At 32.3% G+C, this 16,900-nt stretch overlaps 1 protein-coding gene across 9 annotated transcripts in view; it reads right to left on the bottom strand.

The window, feature by feature from the left end:
• Positions 1 to 16,900, bottom strand: part of LOC108190639 (A-kinase anchoring protein 13) — a 95,147-nt gene that overhangs the window by 4,307 nt on the left and 73,940 nt on the right. For 8 of the 9 annotated variants that reach the window (XM_073908108.1, XM_073908107.1, XM_073908105.1 and 5 more), the window contains 9 exons: positions 14,815 to 14,891; positions 12,831 to 13,012; positions 10,970 to 11,052; positions 10,472 to 10,642; positions 9,982 to 10,134; positions 7,845 to 7,906; positions 5,482 to 5,526; positions 4,300 to 4,350; positions 2,197 to 2,634 (listed from right to left, as the gene is read on the bottom strand). In XM_073908108.1, coding sequence (XP_073764209.1) covers positions 2,197 to 2,634; positions 4,300 to 4,350; positions 5,482 to 5,526; positions 7,845 to 7,906; positions 9,982 to 10,134; positions 10,472 to 10,642; positions 10,970 to 11,052; positions 12,831 to 13,012; positions 14,815 to 14,891 — 1,262 coding nt within the window. The remainder of the gene's footprint in view (positions 1 to 2,196; positions 2,635 to 4,299; positions 4,351 to 5,481; positions 5,527 to 7,844; positions 7,907 to 9,981; positions 10,135 to 10,471; positions 10,643 to 10,969; positions 11,053 to 12,830; positions 13,013 to 14,814; positions 14,892 to 16,900) is intronic. The other variant, XM_073908113.1, reaches the window with a different exon arrangement.

Below are 16,900 nucleotides of genomic sequence, written 5' to 3' on the forward strand. Positions count from 1 at the left end.
CTATACAGACCAAGTAGAATAATATAATCAGAAAATAACAGTTTGCAACATCAAACAGTAAAACAAGCAGTTTTTAATGTCTAAGAATGAATGGAAGTGAATGAGACCGGAAGTCTCAAGCCAAAAAGATTCAAATGGCTGCGCCCGCTCGTCGGCGAAGAATAAAGTGAATAGGTTAATTAGGTAAGTTAGAGTAATTAGGCAAGTCACTGTATAACAATGGTTTGTTCCATAGACAATCCAAAATAAAAGTTGCTCAAGGGGGCTAATAATATTGACCTTAAAATGATTTTAAAAAATTAAAAACTGCTTTTATTCTAGCCAAAAAAAAGCAAATAAGACTTTCATTTAAAACATTATAGGAAATACTGTGAAAAGTTCCTTGCTCTGTTAAACATCATTTTGGGAAATATTTAAAAAAGAAAAATGACTTGCCTTAATTAATACTTTTAAAACAGTACCGGTGCCAAAACGTGGCCTGAACCGCAAAATTTTGGTGGATGACTCCAGAAATAAAGATTTTAATCATTTTAATTGTACATAATTAAAGTTTAAAGTACACACCAATTTAAAATGTTATATATTTGAATTTAATTGCATTAAGATATTTCTTTTGATCATTTGTTTGTTCGTTAGCATAAATGTAAGATTTGCATTATGCAATTAACATTACCTTAGCTTACTACTAACCTGTAGTGTGAACACCTTTTTTCTAGGGCTTGTGACAACCTTTACATGGACATCTGCTCTTTCTCTCTCCAGCCTCCATACTTCAAAATATCTTCTTTTGAGTTCAACAGAACTACTTGAACCATTTGAAGGTGATTAAACAGCAAGTACATTTTCATTTTGGGGTAAAATAAGTTACATCATCACTTTTTAAAAACAGATTTTCCCTTTTATTACAGTTTATTTAGTTTTTGTAATACTTTTTGATCAATTTCATTTTTTGATTAAATTTCTGTTTATTATGAAATATGAATCTTGTTTGTTTCTTGTTGTTGAGTTTATTTCTTCTGTCAAACACAAAAGAAGATAATCTGAAGAATGCTGAAATCCTGTGAAAACCTTCCACAGCAGGAAAAATGAATACTATGGAAGTCAATGGTTACAGGTTTTCAGCATTCTTCAAAATATCTTCTTTTGAGTTCAACAGAGCTACTTGAAACATTTGAGAATGGTGAGTTAAGAAATTGAGAAATAGTGAGTACCCTTTCATTTTGAGGTGAACTAAATTACATCATTACTGAAAAAAACTGGTTTCTCCTTTCATTATAGTACACATTTATTTATGAATGTACTCATTTAATTATGTGTATTACTTTTTTATTACTTTAAAAATCTGATTATTGTATTTCGTTTAAATACATTTTTTGTTTGTTCAGAGTTTGGCTATTTTATTTAAATCTTTTATTATTTCTGTTTTCTATGTTTAATTATTTTATAATTATTACATAATTCAACCCAGTATCACTGTATTCATTGCTTATTTAATATTAATTTGTGCTTGTTAACCAAAATAAATAGTTTCATTTTTTTCAGCTGTTTCCATGGACATCCCAGCACACTCCCTCTTCATTTTACTACTTACTACATGCTTACTTTACAACATCCATTCAGCACGCGGTGGAAAAAACAAGCCATGCTCACTGTTTGCTCATTTAAAATTCTATTTCTCTAGGAACTTCTGTGGGTCAGTAAACCCCTTTTACTTCAAAATCTTGACGCTTCTCCATCAACTATGGTCTTAAAGAGACCCAAAAATCTAAAAGTCCTCACTATTTATTCACCCTCAAGTGGTTTATGGTCCAAGCTTTTATGAGTTTCTTTCTTCTGTCTCACACAAATGAAGATATTCTGAAGTATGCTGAAATCCTGTGACTTCCACAGCAGGAAATACTAATACTCCAGAAGTTAAAGATTACTCTTTGCTCATTTAGAATTCTATTTCTCTAGGAGTTTTTACTTCAAAATCTTGATGCTTCTCCATCAACTTTGGTCTTAAATAGACCCAAACAGCAGGAAAAACTAATACTACGGAAGTCAATGGTTACAGGTTTTCAGCATTCTTCAAATTATCTTCTTTTGTGTTCGACAATAGAAAGAAACTCATAAAGGTTTGAAACAAGTAAAGGGGTGAGTAAACGATGCCAGAATTGTCCTTTACAAGTGAACTATCCCTTTAAAAAGTCTTACCTGGACCTCTCTCAGGTGCTCGACTCTCTCCATCTCCTTCTGCATCTGCTCTCTCTCTCTCTCCAGCTTCCTCTGAGCATCTCTCAGTCGCTCCAGATCTTTCTGATAGTCCTCCTTGCGCCCCTGGAGCTGGACCTGCGCCTCCTCCATCTCTCTGCTCCGCCTGCGCACCTCCTCCTCCCTGACATGCAGCAGCACCTCGCGGTCGGTCAGTTCACGCTCCTTCACGTCCCACTCCTTCTCCTTGCGCTTCTTCTCCTCAGCGTGAGCCGCCTGCTGGCGGAGCAGAGCGGCGGCGTCCTGTCGGTGGCGCTCCAGGCTGCGCTGCTTCTCCTGCTCCACCAGTGATGGAGGGCGAGAGGAGGGCCGGGATGGGGTACGCTCGCTCAGGGCCTGACGCTGGTCCTCGATGAACGTGTCCTGCTGCAGGACCACAGCCTGGAGACAAAAAGGCATACAGGAAATAGATTAAGGTTAAATCATTGTAAATGGACACACTAAGCCTGGTGTGCTTTAATTTATATATTTATTTATTATACAAGTATATCTGCAAACACATTAATAAGGTATATTAAATCAGGCAAACTTCTGTGTGTCCAACAGGAATAATTAAAAAGAAATTAATCAATTTAAACTAATAATTTAAAAATAAATATTTTATTCAGCAAGGATGCATAGACAGAATATATCACCCAAAAATGAAAATATGCTCACTATTTAATCACCTTTAAGTGGTTCCAAACCTAACTCGTGGTTCTTTCTTCAGTTGAACTCAAAAGAAGATGTAACCATTGACTTCCATAGCGGAAAAAGCAAACACTATGGAAGTCGATGGTTACAGGTTACCAACATTTTTTTAAATATCTTCTTTTTTGTTCAACAGAAGAAATAAATTAATCGCCTGAATGAAGTAAAGGGCGAGTAAATTATAACATAATTTTCTTTTTTCGGGGTGAAGTCTCTCTTTAAATTGTTCAAAAATGTTTATTAAAAATATCTAAATTGTACCATGTTTTAAAAAGCACTCTCAAAACCTTGATTTGCACAAGGCATTTTAAGCAGTATATGCCGTCAATTCCTTAACAATAAGGAATGCTTTTTGAGCTTAACATACATCTTTGCCATTACAGGATTACACTGCATTTTAAAAAGCAAAACAATGTAATATAAGGCTCTCATATTAAAGAATATTAATATCACATAAAATTAGCCCCCCCTATATACTAGATATTTTTCAAGACACTTCTATACAGCTTAAAGTGACATTTAAAGGCTTAACTAGGTTAATTAGGTTATCTAGGCAGGTTAGGTTAATTAGGCAAGTTATTGTATAATGATGGTTTGTTCTGTACACTATCGAAAAAACATATAGCTTAAAGGGGCTAATAATATTGTCCTTAAAATGTTTTTTAAAAGTAAAAACTTGAAATTAAAAATAAATAAATAAATAAATAATAATTCTTTGCTCCACTAAACATCATTGGGGAAATATTTAAAAAAATAAAAAATAAAGGGGGCTATATATATATATATATATATATATATATATATATATATATATATATATATATATATATATATATACACATACATACATACATACATACAGTTGAAGTTAGAATTATTAGCCCCCCTGAATTATTATTCCCCCTGTATATTTTTTCCCAAGATAAGATTTTTTCAACACATTTATAGATATAATAGTTTTAATACCTGATTTCTAATAACTGATTTATTTTATTTTTGCCAGGATGACAGAATAGTTTACAGTATATTTTACTAGATATTTTTCAAGACACTAGTATTCAGCTTAAAGTGACATTTAAAGGCTTAACTAGATTAATTAGGTTAATCAGACAAGTTAGGGTAATCAGGCAAGTCATTGTATAAAGATTGTTTGTTCTGTAGACAATATTGCTAAAGGGCACTAATAATATTGAATATGGTTTAAAATGTTTAAAAAAAGCTTTTATTCTAACTAAAATAAACAAGACTTTCTCTCTCGAAGAAATAAATATTTTAGGAAATACTGTGAAAATCAAATAATTTTGACTTCAACTACATACATATATAAAATTCTATTTTACTTTATGAAATACACACCTGAAGAGAGCTCAGGAGGTCATGAAGGTGAGTGACGCTAGTTAGAACCTGCTGTCAGAAAACACAAGGCAAAAAACAATGATTTAATTATAAAGTATCAACAACAGCAAACTAAAATGTACTCATCACAAATATATACATACAGAGTACTTACATATACAATTTTAATATATACAAGTAATTAAATAAGATGGTTGTGATATTGACAAAACATTATTTCTAAATTGCTGGGTGTATTTATTCATTCATTAATTTTCCTTCGCTTAATCCATTAATTAATCAGGGGTCGCCACAGCGGAATGAACCACCGTGTATATATTTATTTATTGATTTATTTTTTTATCACAACACTCAAACAACACTTTGCTGAGTGTCTCTCACTATTAACTTCCTTTGTTGAACTTTTTATGCAACTAATTCTTAATTTGTCATACTCATACATTTTTTATAAAAATTATGACATTCCAATCTTAAACAACTGACAGCAATGTAACTCACTTAACATATCATTTAACAAGAGCAGTCAGATAACTTCAATTAAAAATCAACATTTAACATTTAAACACTGAAAAAAGTGACATTTAAAATGTGCTCACATGCTGATGCTAGCTATTGCGATATATTACCATGTCCTGTTTAATTTTGTAAAAATATTTTAATATATTTATATATATTGTAAAAAATATTTCCTATCCTCTTGCAATGAATGCTTTATTTCTTAATTTTAAGAGAGCAAAAACACTCAATAACGTTACTTCACGCATCTTTAAAACAACAATTACAACATCACCGTAGACATTAAATATGGCACACCCAAATCTTAGACCAACTCTAGACAGGACAAACATCCACATAAAACAAAACAGTTGTGATCACCTCAATGGAAATCATTTGGGATGCAAAACTTAATTGTATGAAACTTTGGAGTTCATTGTGATGTTTTAAGGGACTTAAATTATGATCATTGACTTTATATTTTTAATTCCTATTTGATTTTGAGTCCTAACATGGGAGGATTGTCATTACATCATTGTGGATGATGACGTAATTAAGTGGCGTAAAAGAACCAGTGATTTGTTTTTTTGAACTGGCAAAACGAATTGTCCAGTTCCAGGAAATGATCTGAACTTCCCATCGCTATAGCAGGCTGCAGTGTGAGGAAATGATGCGCTCATGTCTTACCTCACTGTTTTTCTTGAGCAGCAGCAGCAGGTTGGCGTTTCCTCCCTGTGGAGCAGACAAGCAGAGACTGCGGCGTTACTCAGCCCAGCTGAGAGTGTTTAATCAGCCCAGCAGTCCTGATCCCAGAACAGCCCAGCACAACACAGAACAGCGGCGCTCATTACACACATTACAGACTCAGGCCATGCTGGAGTCCTAATGGAGGTTTATTCATTTTCCACCCTCCACCAAGCCTCTGCTGCACTAATGACTTCCATTATCTACAAAAACCTGACAGCACATGTGTGTGTAGGAAGAACTGACTGACACCAGAGGGCAGTGTGCAAAATCTGGTTCTGTTTATTGGGGTTGCAGGATTTTTTTATTGATGTCAAAACTGTTAACGGGGTTTAGACACATTTTTACAACTAAAATCCCATGAAATAACCTATAGTTTCATGTAATGACTGCATACTGTACACTCAGCGGCCACTTTATTAGGTACACCTTACTTTACCGGGTTTGACCCCCTTTTGCCTTCAGAACTGCCTTAATCCTTCATGGTATAGATTCAACAAGATACTAGAAATATTCGTCAGAGATTTTGGTCCATATTGACTTGATAGCGTCACACAGTGGCAGCAGATCATCTGGCTGCACATTCATGATGTGAATCTCCCGTTCTACCACATCCCAAAGGTGCTCTATCGGATTGAGTTATGGTGACTGTGGAGGACTCAGTTTGAACTGCAACAGATCGTCTTGATCATGTCTTCATGCCTAAATGCATTGAGTTGCTGACATTGTGATTGGCTGATTAGAAATTTGAGTTAACGAGCAGTTGGACAGGTGTACCTATTAAAGTGGCCGGTGAGTGCACTGTATATGGTAAATAATAAGAAAAACAACGCACGTTCAAATTGATTACAGCATAAAATAAGACACGCAACAATCTACTTAGTTTAAATTTATATCTATGTAAAAATTATTTAGATAATGCTTACACAGCACTAATAATGCGAGAGCATGTTTTTGGCCAAGGACAGGAAAGAAATAAAGTCAACTTTCCCATATTTATGTATACAGATATTTGTTACACTAATTTCAATGACTATTCCAATACAATTGTGGGTCTTTCTGTATATTTCCAAATCTTTTCCAGTCATGGAAAATTTCATATCAAAATTTCATGACTTTTCCCTGTTTTCCATGTCTGTGTGAACTCTGTGTTAACAATGTAACTTTGAACATGAAATAAAGCATAGAAAAAAATAAATTATGCAGATTATAAATTATTATTTGTATAATAAGATATTTATCTTCAAACTGAATTTTCCTTCCAGATGTTTTATAGGTTTAATTGACATTCTATCCTTCTTTCCGACAGGTGCTTCAGGTCACCTGGACAAAAACCAGACGACTGAGAAACAGCTTTTTCCTCAGAGCTGTCTCCCTTTTGAACTCTGACCCCCACTGACCCTTTTGCCCCCTCATACACCCCCACACTCTCCTCATAACTTACACTCCCCATAAACACGCCATTACACAATATTTAACATTTGCACAATTAATCGCACTACATTGCACTAAATCATCTTGAATTGTACATACCCACTACAAATGCATATAATGATCATATCAATCTGCATACCTCTGATTACTGATAGCAACCTCTACATATATTCATATATTGTAAATCTCATTATGTTCATAGTTAATACAACCTGTACATAATGTTCATATCTATAAACATCACCATCATTTTTCTATACAGTAACTGCACTTTATAACTTATAGCTATATCCTGGACTTGCTGCTATTGCTCTCCTGGTCAGACCTAAACTGCATTTCGTTGCCTTGTACTTGTACATGTGTAATGACAACAAAGTTCAATCGTTCATTTGATCGATCGATCAATCAATCAATCAATCAATCAATCAATCAATCAATCAATCAATCAATCAATCAATCAATCAATCAATCAATCAATCAATCAATCAATCAATCAATCAATCAATCAATCAATCAATCCATCCACCTATCGTTTTATCCATCTATCCTTCTACCTATCTATATATCTATTCATCCATCCATCCATCTTAAAAACTATTTCTCCATATATGGGTAGATATGCAATTACATTTTATAAATGTTTTATCCATCCATCCATCCATCCATCCATTTATCTACAGTATCTATCTATTGTACAGTGTTGTACTGTCCTAGGACTAAAATGGAAGTTGTTCAATAGTTTTAAGACTACTTTGATGAAAATTGATGATTCACTTTAAATGTTTACTACAGTATACTGAAACAGCACACTTAGATTTTAAAACCAACTCAGTCTCTGACTGAATAGAATGATGTAATCTTGGCTTCCTTACCTTCTTCAGCACACTGTCAGACTCTGTCCTCCGCAGATCTTCAGCCTCCTCTTTCTCACCATCTACAGAAAATATAAACAATGTATGAACAACTGCCTCTTTATTTGTTTTTTTTCCTGGAATATAAGATTTTTGCTCTTTTTATTTGGTAGGTGTGTTTTTTTCCAATTTCATTTTATTTAGAGTAGTAGTATGTTTTACATCACCTCTAAATATTATTATAAAATGTGACTTATCTGTGTTTTTATTTTGTTTACTCTGACTGTGTGTGACAGTGTTTTTGTAGCTGAAGTCCATTACTCAGTACAAATTGCATTATAAAAATGTAGTTTTATATTAGAAACATAATTGGTTACATTACATTATAAACAGCTGAAAACATAATTATAAGCCCTCCTGTGAAATTATTCCAGTGTAACCTATTATATTTTTCTTCTGGAGAAAGCCTTGTTTCTTTCAGCTCTAAATAAAATAAAATAAAATAAAATAAAATAAATAAAATAAAATAAAATAAAATAAAATAAAATAAAATAAAATAAAATAAAATAAAATAAAATAAAATAAAATAAAATAAAATAAAATAAAATAAAATAAAATTAAATTAAATTAAATAAAATAAAAATATGGTAAAATGAATTCATTTATTTAAAATACATAAAATAAAATAACAATTAAAAAAAGTTCATTTTTAAATAAAATAAAAACTAAACAAAATAAAAAATGAAAAAATATATTTATAAAATAAAATTAAAAGAATAAAAACTTTTAAAATAATTTTTTTTAATTAAAATTAAATATTTTTTATAAAAATGAATAAAAATATAGAATGAAAAAAATATATATATTTCAGAAATGTGTGATAAATGTAAACTCACCATGTGATCGTAGTTATATGTTTGTATTATGTCCCAAGTTGCAAAACTATTGGATTACTTTCTTTAAAATTGTTTCTGATATTCTGGGGGTCAAGTTTCCGGTTTGCTCTTTAATTGCTATCTTTGGTGTTCCCTCTCAGTGTCAACCATTAAACCGGAGACACGCTGACATTGTGGATTTTTCATCTGTTCTCGCTAGGAGCAGAATGCTGTTGTCTTGGGCTTCCCACAACCCCCTCTATTTCATTGTGGCTCAAACATTTGGTCTTCTTTTTAAAACTTGAGAAAATTAAGTACAATGTCAGAGGTAGAGGAGAACAATTTATTGCATTCTTTAATCTCTTAAAACCTTAAATATAGATTGAGAGAAAGTATACAGTATGTGTATTTATGAATAGGGTTTGTTAATATTTTTATTATTTTTTTCTGTATTTGTATTTTTCAGATTTATTATTATTATTATTATTATTATTATTATTATTATTTATAGTTTTATTTTCTTTCATTTTTTTTTTCTTTTAAATGTTGATCGTTTTATTTGGGCATTGTATTGCGGATTGTTGTATAATGTAAAATTCTATTTGAGAGAATAAAAATTCCATGACAAAAATATAAATAAATAAAATACAAAACAAATAAAATAAAATTCAAAATAAAAATACCAAAAAATTAAATACAATTAAAATTAATTCATTATTTTTAAATAAAATAAAATAAAATATAACATAAAATACATAAAATATAGAATAAAAAATACATAAAATAAAAATAAAAAAATATTTACAATAAAATTAAATACAATTCAAATTAATTCATTATTTTTTAAGTAAAATAAAATAAAACATAAAATATAGAACGAAAATAAAAAAAAATAAAATAAAATAAAAAATAAAAATAGAATAAATTTAAATACGAATAAAATTAATTCCTTTTTAAATAAAATAAAATAAAATAAAAATATAATATAATATAATAGAAATAAAAATATAGAATGAAAATAAAAAGTATATATAATAAAATAAAAAATAAATATACAATAAAATTAAATACAATTCAAATTTATTAATTCTTTTTTTTTTGATTGCTAAACTAACTTCTTAATGAACCTAGTTAAGCCTTTAAAATGCACTTTACTCTGAATACTTGGTTTTGGCAAAATAACTAGTAAAATATTAATTAAAGCAAGTCAAAATCATGATTATAAAAAGCCATTGTTTTATTTTAGCATCAACGTTTCCTTCTGGCCATATTAAATAGCTCACGTTTGCAGGTGTTCATCTGGTGGCAGTCAAAGCCTCCGAAGGTCTCGGCTCTGCGTGGGAGACACACGGGTCCCATGATACCCTGCGCACAGGCCACCTGCTGCCCAACCGCTCCGCCCAGACTGCTGTTCACCAGCGCCTGCAGCATTTCCACTGATACACAAACACACATCTGGTTTATGATCTGTCTGAGGACTCTCCATACAGTGGAGGAAAATAAGTATTGAGCAAGTCATTTTTCTCAGAAAACATATTTCTAAAGGTGCTGTTGACTTAAAATAGACACATACTGTAGACACATATTGTAAACACTCATAAAGACACACACACACACATCACTAACTGCATTACATTAAGTGAGTTAGTACTGCTGAAAGAGGATTAGAGCTGGAAATGAGCTGTTGCCGCAGCTGCCCCTGAACACTAATCAGTCATAAATAAGAGATGGGTTTGGGGAGGACAGGTTGAGTCCAGCTGAAGAGACTCTTACCCTCTCTCAGAGCGTCTGTCATGATGGGCTCCCCCTTCGCCACCTCCTCGTTGTTGGCCCTGAAAAGCATCTTGACCTGTGGGTCTTCAGACGAACCGCACATCTCTCGAAAGATCTTCATCTTTTCCAGCAGGAGCGACACGATCTGCTCATCCTTCCTCTGGAGCATTTCTAGCACATCACAGCAGAAACACAGTTAAGGTTTAGTGGATAAAACAGAAGGTCGAAGAAAAGAGAAAATAAGATGATGATGATGATGATGATGATAAATGAATAAAATAATTGCTGACAACAAACATATTGTAGAAACTCATTCATAAGCAAATAGAAAATTATTTTTAAGAGCCTTATTTTTACACAAGCACACACATATGCATCAATTATGATAAGAAAATATGTTATTAATAATTAATAATAAATGTAAATTTATTTTAAAAATTTATTTGAAACTTTCGAAAACTAAAAAAAAGCTAAATTAACAGAAATCATGTTTCTCACCTCTCATTTCTCTAGTCTTGGTTTCAAGCAGCTTCCTGTCTTCTTCTGTTTCACTCGGGATGCCCTCATCGTCATCTTTTTCTCTGTAAACCAATGAAAAATAAAAACTAAACACTTTTGGTAAGTCTTAAAAAAAACATCCCCTTTTCAGCCCCTGAATTTTTGTCTTATTAAATTAAGTAATTAATTACAAAATTATTTAGTCATTTAGTCAATTATATATATATATATATATATATATATATATATATATATATATATATTCATACAAATATATACAGTTGAAGTCAGTATTATAAGCCCACCTGTTTGTTTTTTCCCCAATTTCTGTTTAAAGGAGAGATTTTTTTAAACACATTTCTAAACATATTAGTTTTAATAACTAATTTCTAATAACTGATTTATTTTATCATTGCCATGATGACGGTAAATAATACTATGCAAATTATTTTTCAAGACACTTCTAGACAGCTTAAAGTGATATTAACTTGGGTAATTAGGTTAACTAGGCAGGTTAGGGTAATTAGCCAAGTTATTGTATAATGATGGTTTGTTCTGTAGACTACCGAAAAAATATATATCTTAAATATGCTGTATAATTTTGACCTTAAAATGTTTTTTTAAAAATTAAAAACTGCTTTTATTCTAGCTAAAATAAAACAAATAAGACTTTATCCAGATGAAAAGACATTATCAGACAAATTTCCTTGCTCTGTCAAACAACATTTGGGAAATATTTAAAAAAGAAAACAAAATAATCACAGGGGGGCTAATAATTCTGCCTCCAACTACCTATATAATATCTGAATATACCTTAAAACTAGGGCTGCATAATATTGTAAAAATCTATCATTGTGCAGTTTTTTATTTTGTGATATATATTGTGATATGAATTTCACCAGAAGACTTAATATATTATTTGGATATTGTTAGATCGATTAAGATGATTCTGCAGTGGGAGTGCATTTATTCATACACTTTCTTTTCGGCTTAGTCCCTTTATTAATCAGGGGTCGCCACAGTGGAATGAACCACCAACTTATCCAGCATATGTTTTACGCAGCGGAAGCCCTACCAGCTGCAACCCATCACAGGGAAACACCCATACACTCTCATTCACACATACACTACGGACAATTTAGCTTACCCAATTCACCTATAGCGCATATCTCTGGATTGTGGGATTGTGGATTGTATGCAAACTCCACACAGAAATGTCACCTGACCCAGCCAAGACTCAAACCAGCGACCTTCTTGCTGTGAGGTGACAGCGCTACCCACTGTGCCACCACGCCGCCGAGTGGTAGTGCATCTCCATAAAATCTAATAAACAATCTATAAACTTTTTGGGGTCCCCCAACACATTTTCGTTGCTGTCTATGCTACTTGCAGTACATTTCCGTATTTGCATGTATTCTGAGTATTTTCATGCGTAATAATCTACAAGTACAATCAAGAAAAATATAGAATTGATATATAGTGTTTTATGGGGTTCCGAGTCTAACCCCCTTCGGCTATATTTTTCGATAGTCTACAGAACAAACCATCATTATACAATAACTTGCCTAATTACCCTAACATGCCTAGTTAACCTAATTACCTAATTAAGCCTTTAAATATCACTTTAAGCTGTAAAGAAGTGTCTTGAAAAATATCTAGTCAAATATTATTTACTGTCATCATGGCAAAGATAAAAGAAATCAGTTATTAGAAATTAGCTATTAAAATAGCACGTTAACATAACATAAAATGATAGAACAAAATGAATTCTTCATCTTTCCAAATTATTTAGCTTCTCAAAAAAGAAAAAGCTTTTGGCTTCTCCATTGACCAGCAGTGGATGTGAAAGTGTCTTACTCACATGGAGTGCATGGCATCCTGAATGATCTGCATCCAGGTGTTGCGCTCTTCTCGCGAGCTGGCGTGAACCTCCACCATCTCTGGGTTTGCGATGCCGGCGGTGATGAGGAAGAGGCCGCGCTCCTCATGTGCCACCTCGCGCACAATCAGCTTCTGAAGGGAAATGACGGTGGCGCGCTGGTCCTGCCGTGGACAAGAAACACACACACACACAGAATGAGGAGGGCGGAGGAAGAGAGAGGACAATAATATTCAATAATCAAATGAATGACCACAGACACACTTCACACTGGGTATGAACAACATTGTGTCCACTAGTTCATTAGCAAGAACATGATGAACAATGAGTGAACAATACTCATATAGCATTTATTAAAGTCTATGTGAACTAAAAGTTGCTGTGCTTTTATGTCAGTATGTTGATGTGCTTCCAACTGAGAGTGAATATTAAGTAAGGGGCTGTTATTTTTGCGCATCATTCCCTCATAGCAAACTAACAGTAAGAGGGGTTTGGTTAAGAGTATTGGGTAACACTTTATTTTAATGGTCCATTTGACTATTAGTAGACTGTCTGCTTAATGTCTGCTCCTTCAACAGACATTTAACTGACTATAAGAAATTTTGCAAACACATGTCAACTTACACTAACCCTAACCCCAACCCCAACCTAACAGTCTACTTACTGAATAATCTAGTGAGAATTAGTTGGCATGTAGATGCAATGTAACTTAAATTCAACAAACGGACCATCAAAATAAAGTGTGACTTATTTTTATTTTTACTTTTTATTTTAATTTTTTTAAAGAGCATGAAGAAAAACTCAGTCATGAAGACGTTCTTGTTTTAATTGATGGATACAATAAACACAAAAGTTGTCCTTAAAAACACTTTATTTTGATGTTCCGTTTGTTGAATTTAAGTTACATTGCATCTACATGCCAACTAATTCTCATTAGATTTTTCAGTACGTAGACTGTTAGGTTGGGGTTGGAGTTAGTGTAAGTTGACATGTCACCCACGCTACTCATCCGTTTGCACTGGCTGCCAGTTGCTGCTCGCATCAAATTCAAAGCTCTGATGTTTGCTTACAAAGCGACTTCTGGCCTTGCTCCTTCTTATCTGCTGTCACTTCTGCAGATCTATGTGCCCTCCAGAAACTTGTGTTCTGTGAATGAACGTCGCCTCGTGGTTCCATCCCAAAGAGAGAAGAAATCACTTTCCCCAACTCTTGCATTCAATCTGCCCAGTTGGTGGAATGAACTCCCTAACTGAATCAGAACAGCAGAGTCACTCGCTGTCTTCAAGAAACGACTAAAAACTCAACTATTTAGTCTCCACTTTCTTTCCTAATCTGCAATTGCCTCTCTGGCTCCACCGCTAACTGTATTACAGAAAGAAAAAATAAATACATTTTGCTTCTTACACTTTACACACCTGAAACTTGCCTACAGCACTTATTCATTGTTGCTCTTATAGTTGTGTAAATTGCTTCCATGTCCTCATTTGTAAGTCGCTTTGGATAAAAGCATCTGCTAAACGACTAAATGTAAATAAAACATAAAAAACAACAACTTATATACCGTACTTAAATTCAACAAACGCACCATCAAAATAAAGTGTGACAAAATATTTCGGCTGAAGCATCAAACTGTAGTCATCAGAGATGGAGCGCCGCTCCAAACACAGAAGCAAATGGTTAGAATTTGATTAAAGATTACCAAAACAAACTCTTTTTTCAGTGAATTCTGTAAATTACGTGTAACAACGTGCGCTAGCTAAATAAACATTGTAAATTTTAATTTCACAAAGACTGTAATGTTAGATGATTAAACACACTAAATATTTATTATTATTTACATTATTTAACATTGTAGTCCACCTGTGAACGAAAGTTTTTAGTTTTGAGCAATATGTATTGATGGCGTAATATAGGAGTAAATTCAGATTTCATGCTGATTTTGGTATAAAAAAATCCAACCACTCACCAGAGATGCGAAAACATATTTCTGGTCTTTTTCTTGAAGGAACACCAAGACATCAGAAAGAAGAAGAGCATGGACATCTACGACAAAAACCAAGCAAACAAACAACAACAACAAAAACATGATACTGATGTTAGTTTACATTCACTTCCAAAATATTGTGGAACCACAAAAATCATGCAATATTAATGTAGATGTGCCAAATTTTGGACATTTGTATTTGAATGATTGTAGTAAAAACTAAATAAAAAATGTAATAAAGTTATCATTTAAAATCCATTACATCTAAAGTTGATTATTATGAATGTTTACTGAAATACAATGTTTACTGAAACACAATATAATATTCATATAATTTATTTTAAAGGGCACCTATTTTACCCCTTTTTTAAGATTTAAGATAAGTCGGTCACACTTTACAATAAGGTTTATTAGGTAATGTTAATTAATGCATTTACTAACATGAACAAACAATAAACAATACATTTGCTACTGTAATTGTTCATGTTAGTTAATGAAAATACAGTAGTTCATTGTTAGTTCATGTTAACTCATGGTGCATTAACTAATGTTAACAAGCATGGACTTGGATGTTAATAATGCATTAGTAAATGTTCAATTATGATTAATAAATGCTGTACAAGTGTTGTTCATAATTAGTTCATGTTAGTAAATGCATTAACTAATGAACCTTATTGTAAAGTGTTTCCGATAAGTCTTTTGTGTCTTCAAAACATGTCTGTAAAGTTTCAGCTCAAAATCGGATTATTTTTTATACCTTTTAGAATATTTGAACTTTCTGCTCTAAACACTATGTAGTTTTTGTTGCCTGTGCCTTTAATGCTAGTTCTCCCTGCCCACTGTTCCCATGTGCCTGTCAGAGTGTGCCTCAATCTCCGGCTGCGTCAGGTAAACAGCAATGTGACAGACATAAAGGAAGCAGGTCTCATGCGACATTTGTGAGAAATACTACAGTAAGAACTTTCCCAATGATTATTTGATGTATTTGTAGAGGAGTTAATTCAAGCCTTTCTGCAATGATGAGTTACATACAATGTCGTTACAAAGTTCACGCACACACACAGGCACAGACACAGCAGAGGAATTTAACTTTGCAAGCAAATGTGTCAGGATACACGTTAATAGATCACACTTTACAATAAAGTTCATTAGTTAATGTTAAGTAATGCATTTACTAACATGAACAAACAATGAACAATACATTTACTACAGTATTTATTCATGTTAATAAACGTTAGTTAATGAAAATACATTTGTTCATTGTTAGTTCGTTAACTCATGGTGTATTAACTAATGTTAACAAGCATGGACTTGAATGTAATTAATGCATTAGTAAATGTTCAATTATGATTAATAAATGCTAAACAAGTGTTGTTCATGATTAGTTCATATTAGTAAATGCATTAACTAATGAACCTTATTGTAAAGAGTTACCCGTTAATATCAACTGCTGTGTGGATATCTGTAATGTACAAAATAAACCTGATTTAAAGTCCACAAACCGGGGCAGGGAAACCGCACTCTTACATCACATTGAGGTCGGCTTCAAAAACGGAGAGAGACTAATTGTGTTTATGTCACTCCAATAAGACTTTGGACACACTTTACCTACACACAGTTCTGTCCAAACATCTTACAAGAGATGATTTTCATCGTAGGTGCCCTTTAATATTTTATATAATGCATAAACAAATTATTCAGCTTTTTATTTGTATAGCGCTTTTACAATGTAGATTGTGTCAAAGCAGCTTCACATAAAATGTTCAGTTAATTATAAATTGACTGATTTATGGATTACATTAAACTGCTACAAATACTCGGTAGTAATTAAAAGGTTACAACAAATAATTACAACAAATATATTTATTTATTTGTTTATGTTTTTTTTTATTAGCAATGAAGTAATAAGCAACTTGAAGTAGCTCATCTCATATAAAATAATATAATAATAAAATAAATAAATCAATAAAAATAAGTGATATAAATACAAAGACTAAATACAAATTTGTAAAAATTTAAATAAACTTCAAATGTTAAATGAAAATAAAATCAAATTAAATAGAAATTT

This window comes from Danio rerio, chromosome 7, assembly GCF_049306965.1.
Source record: "Danio rerio strain Tuebingen ecotype United States chromosome 7, GRCz12tu, whole genome shotgun sequence".
Taxonomy (NCBI): Eukaryota; Metazoa; Chordata; class Actinopteri; order Cypriniformes; family Danionidae; genus Danio; species Danio rerio.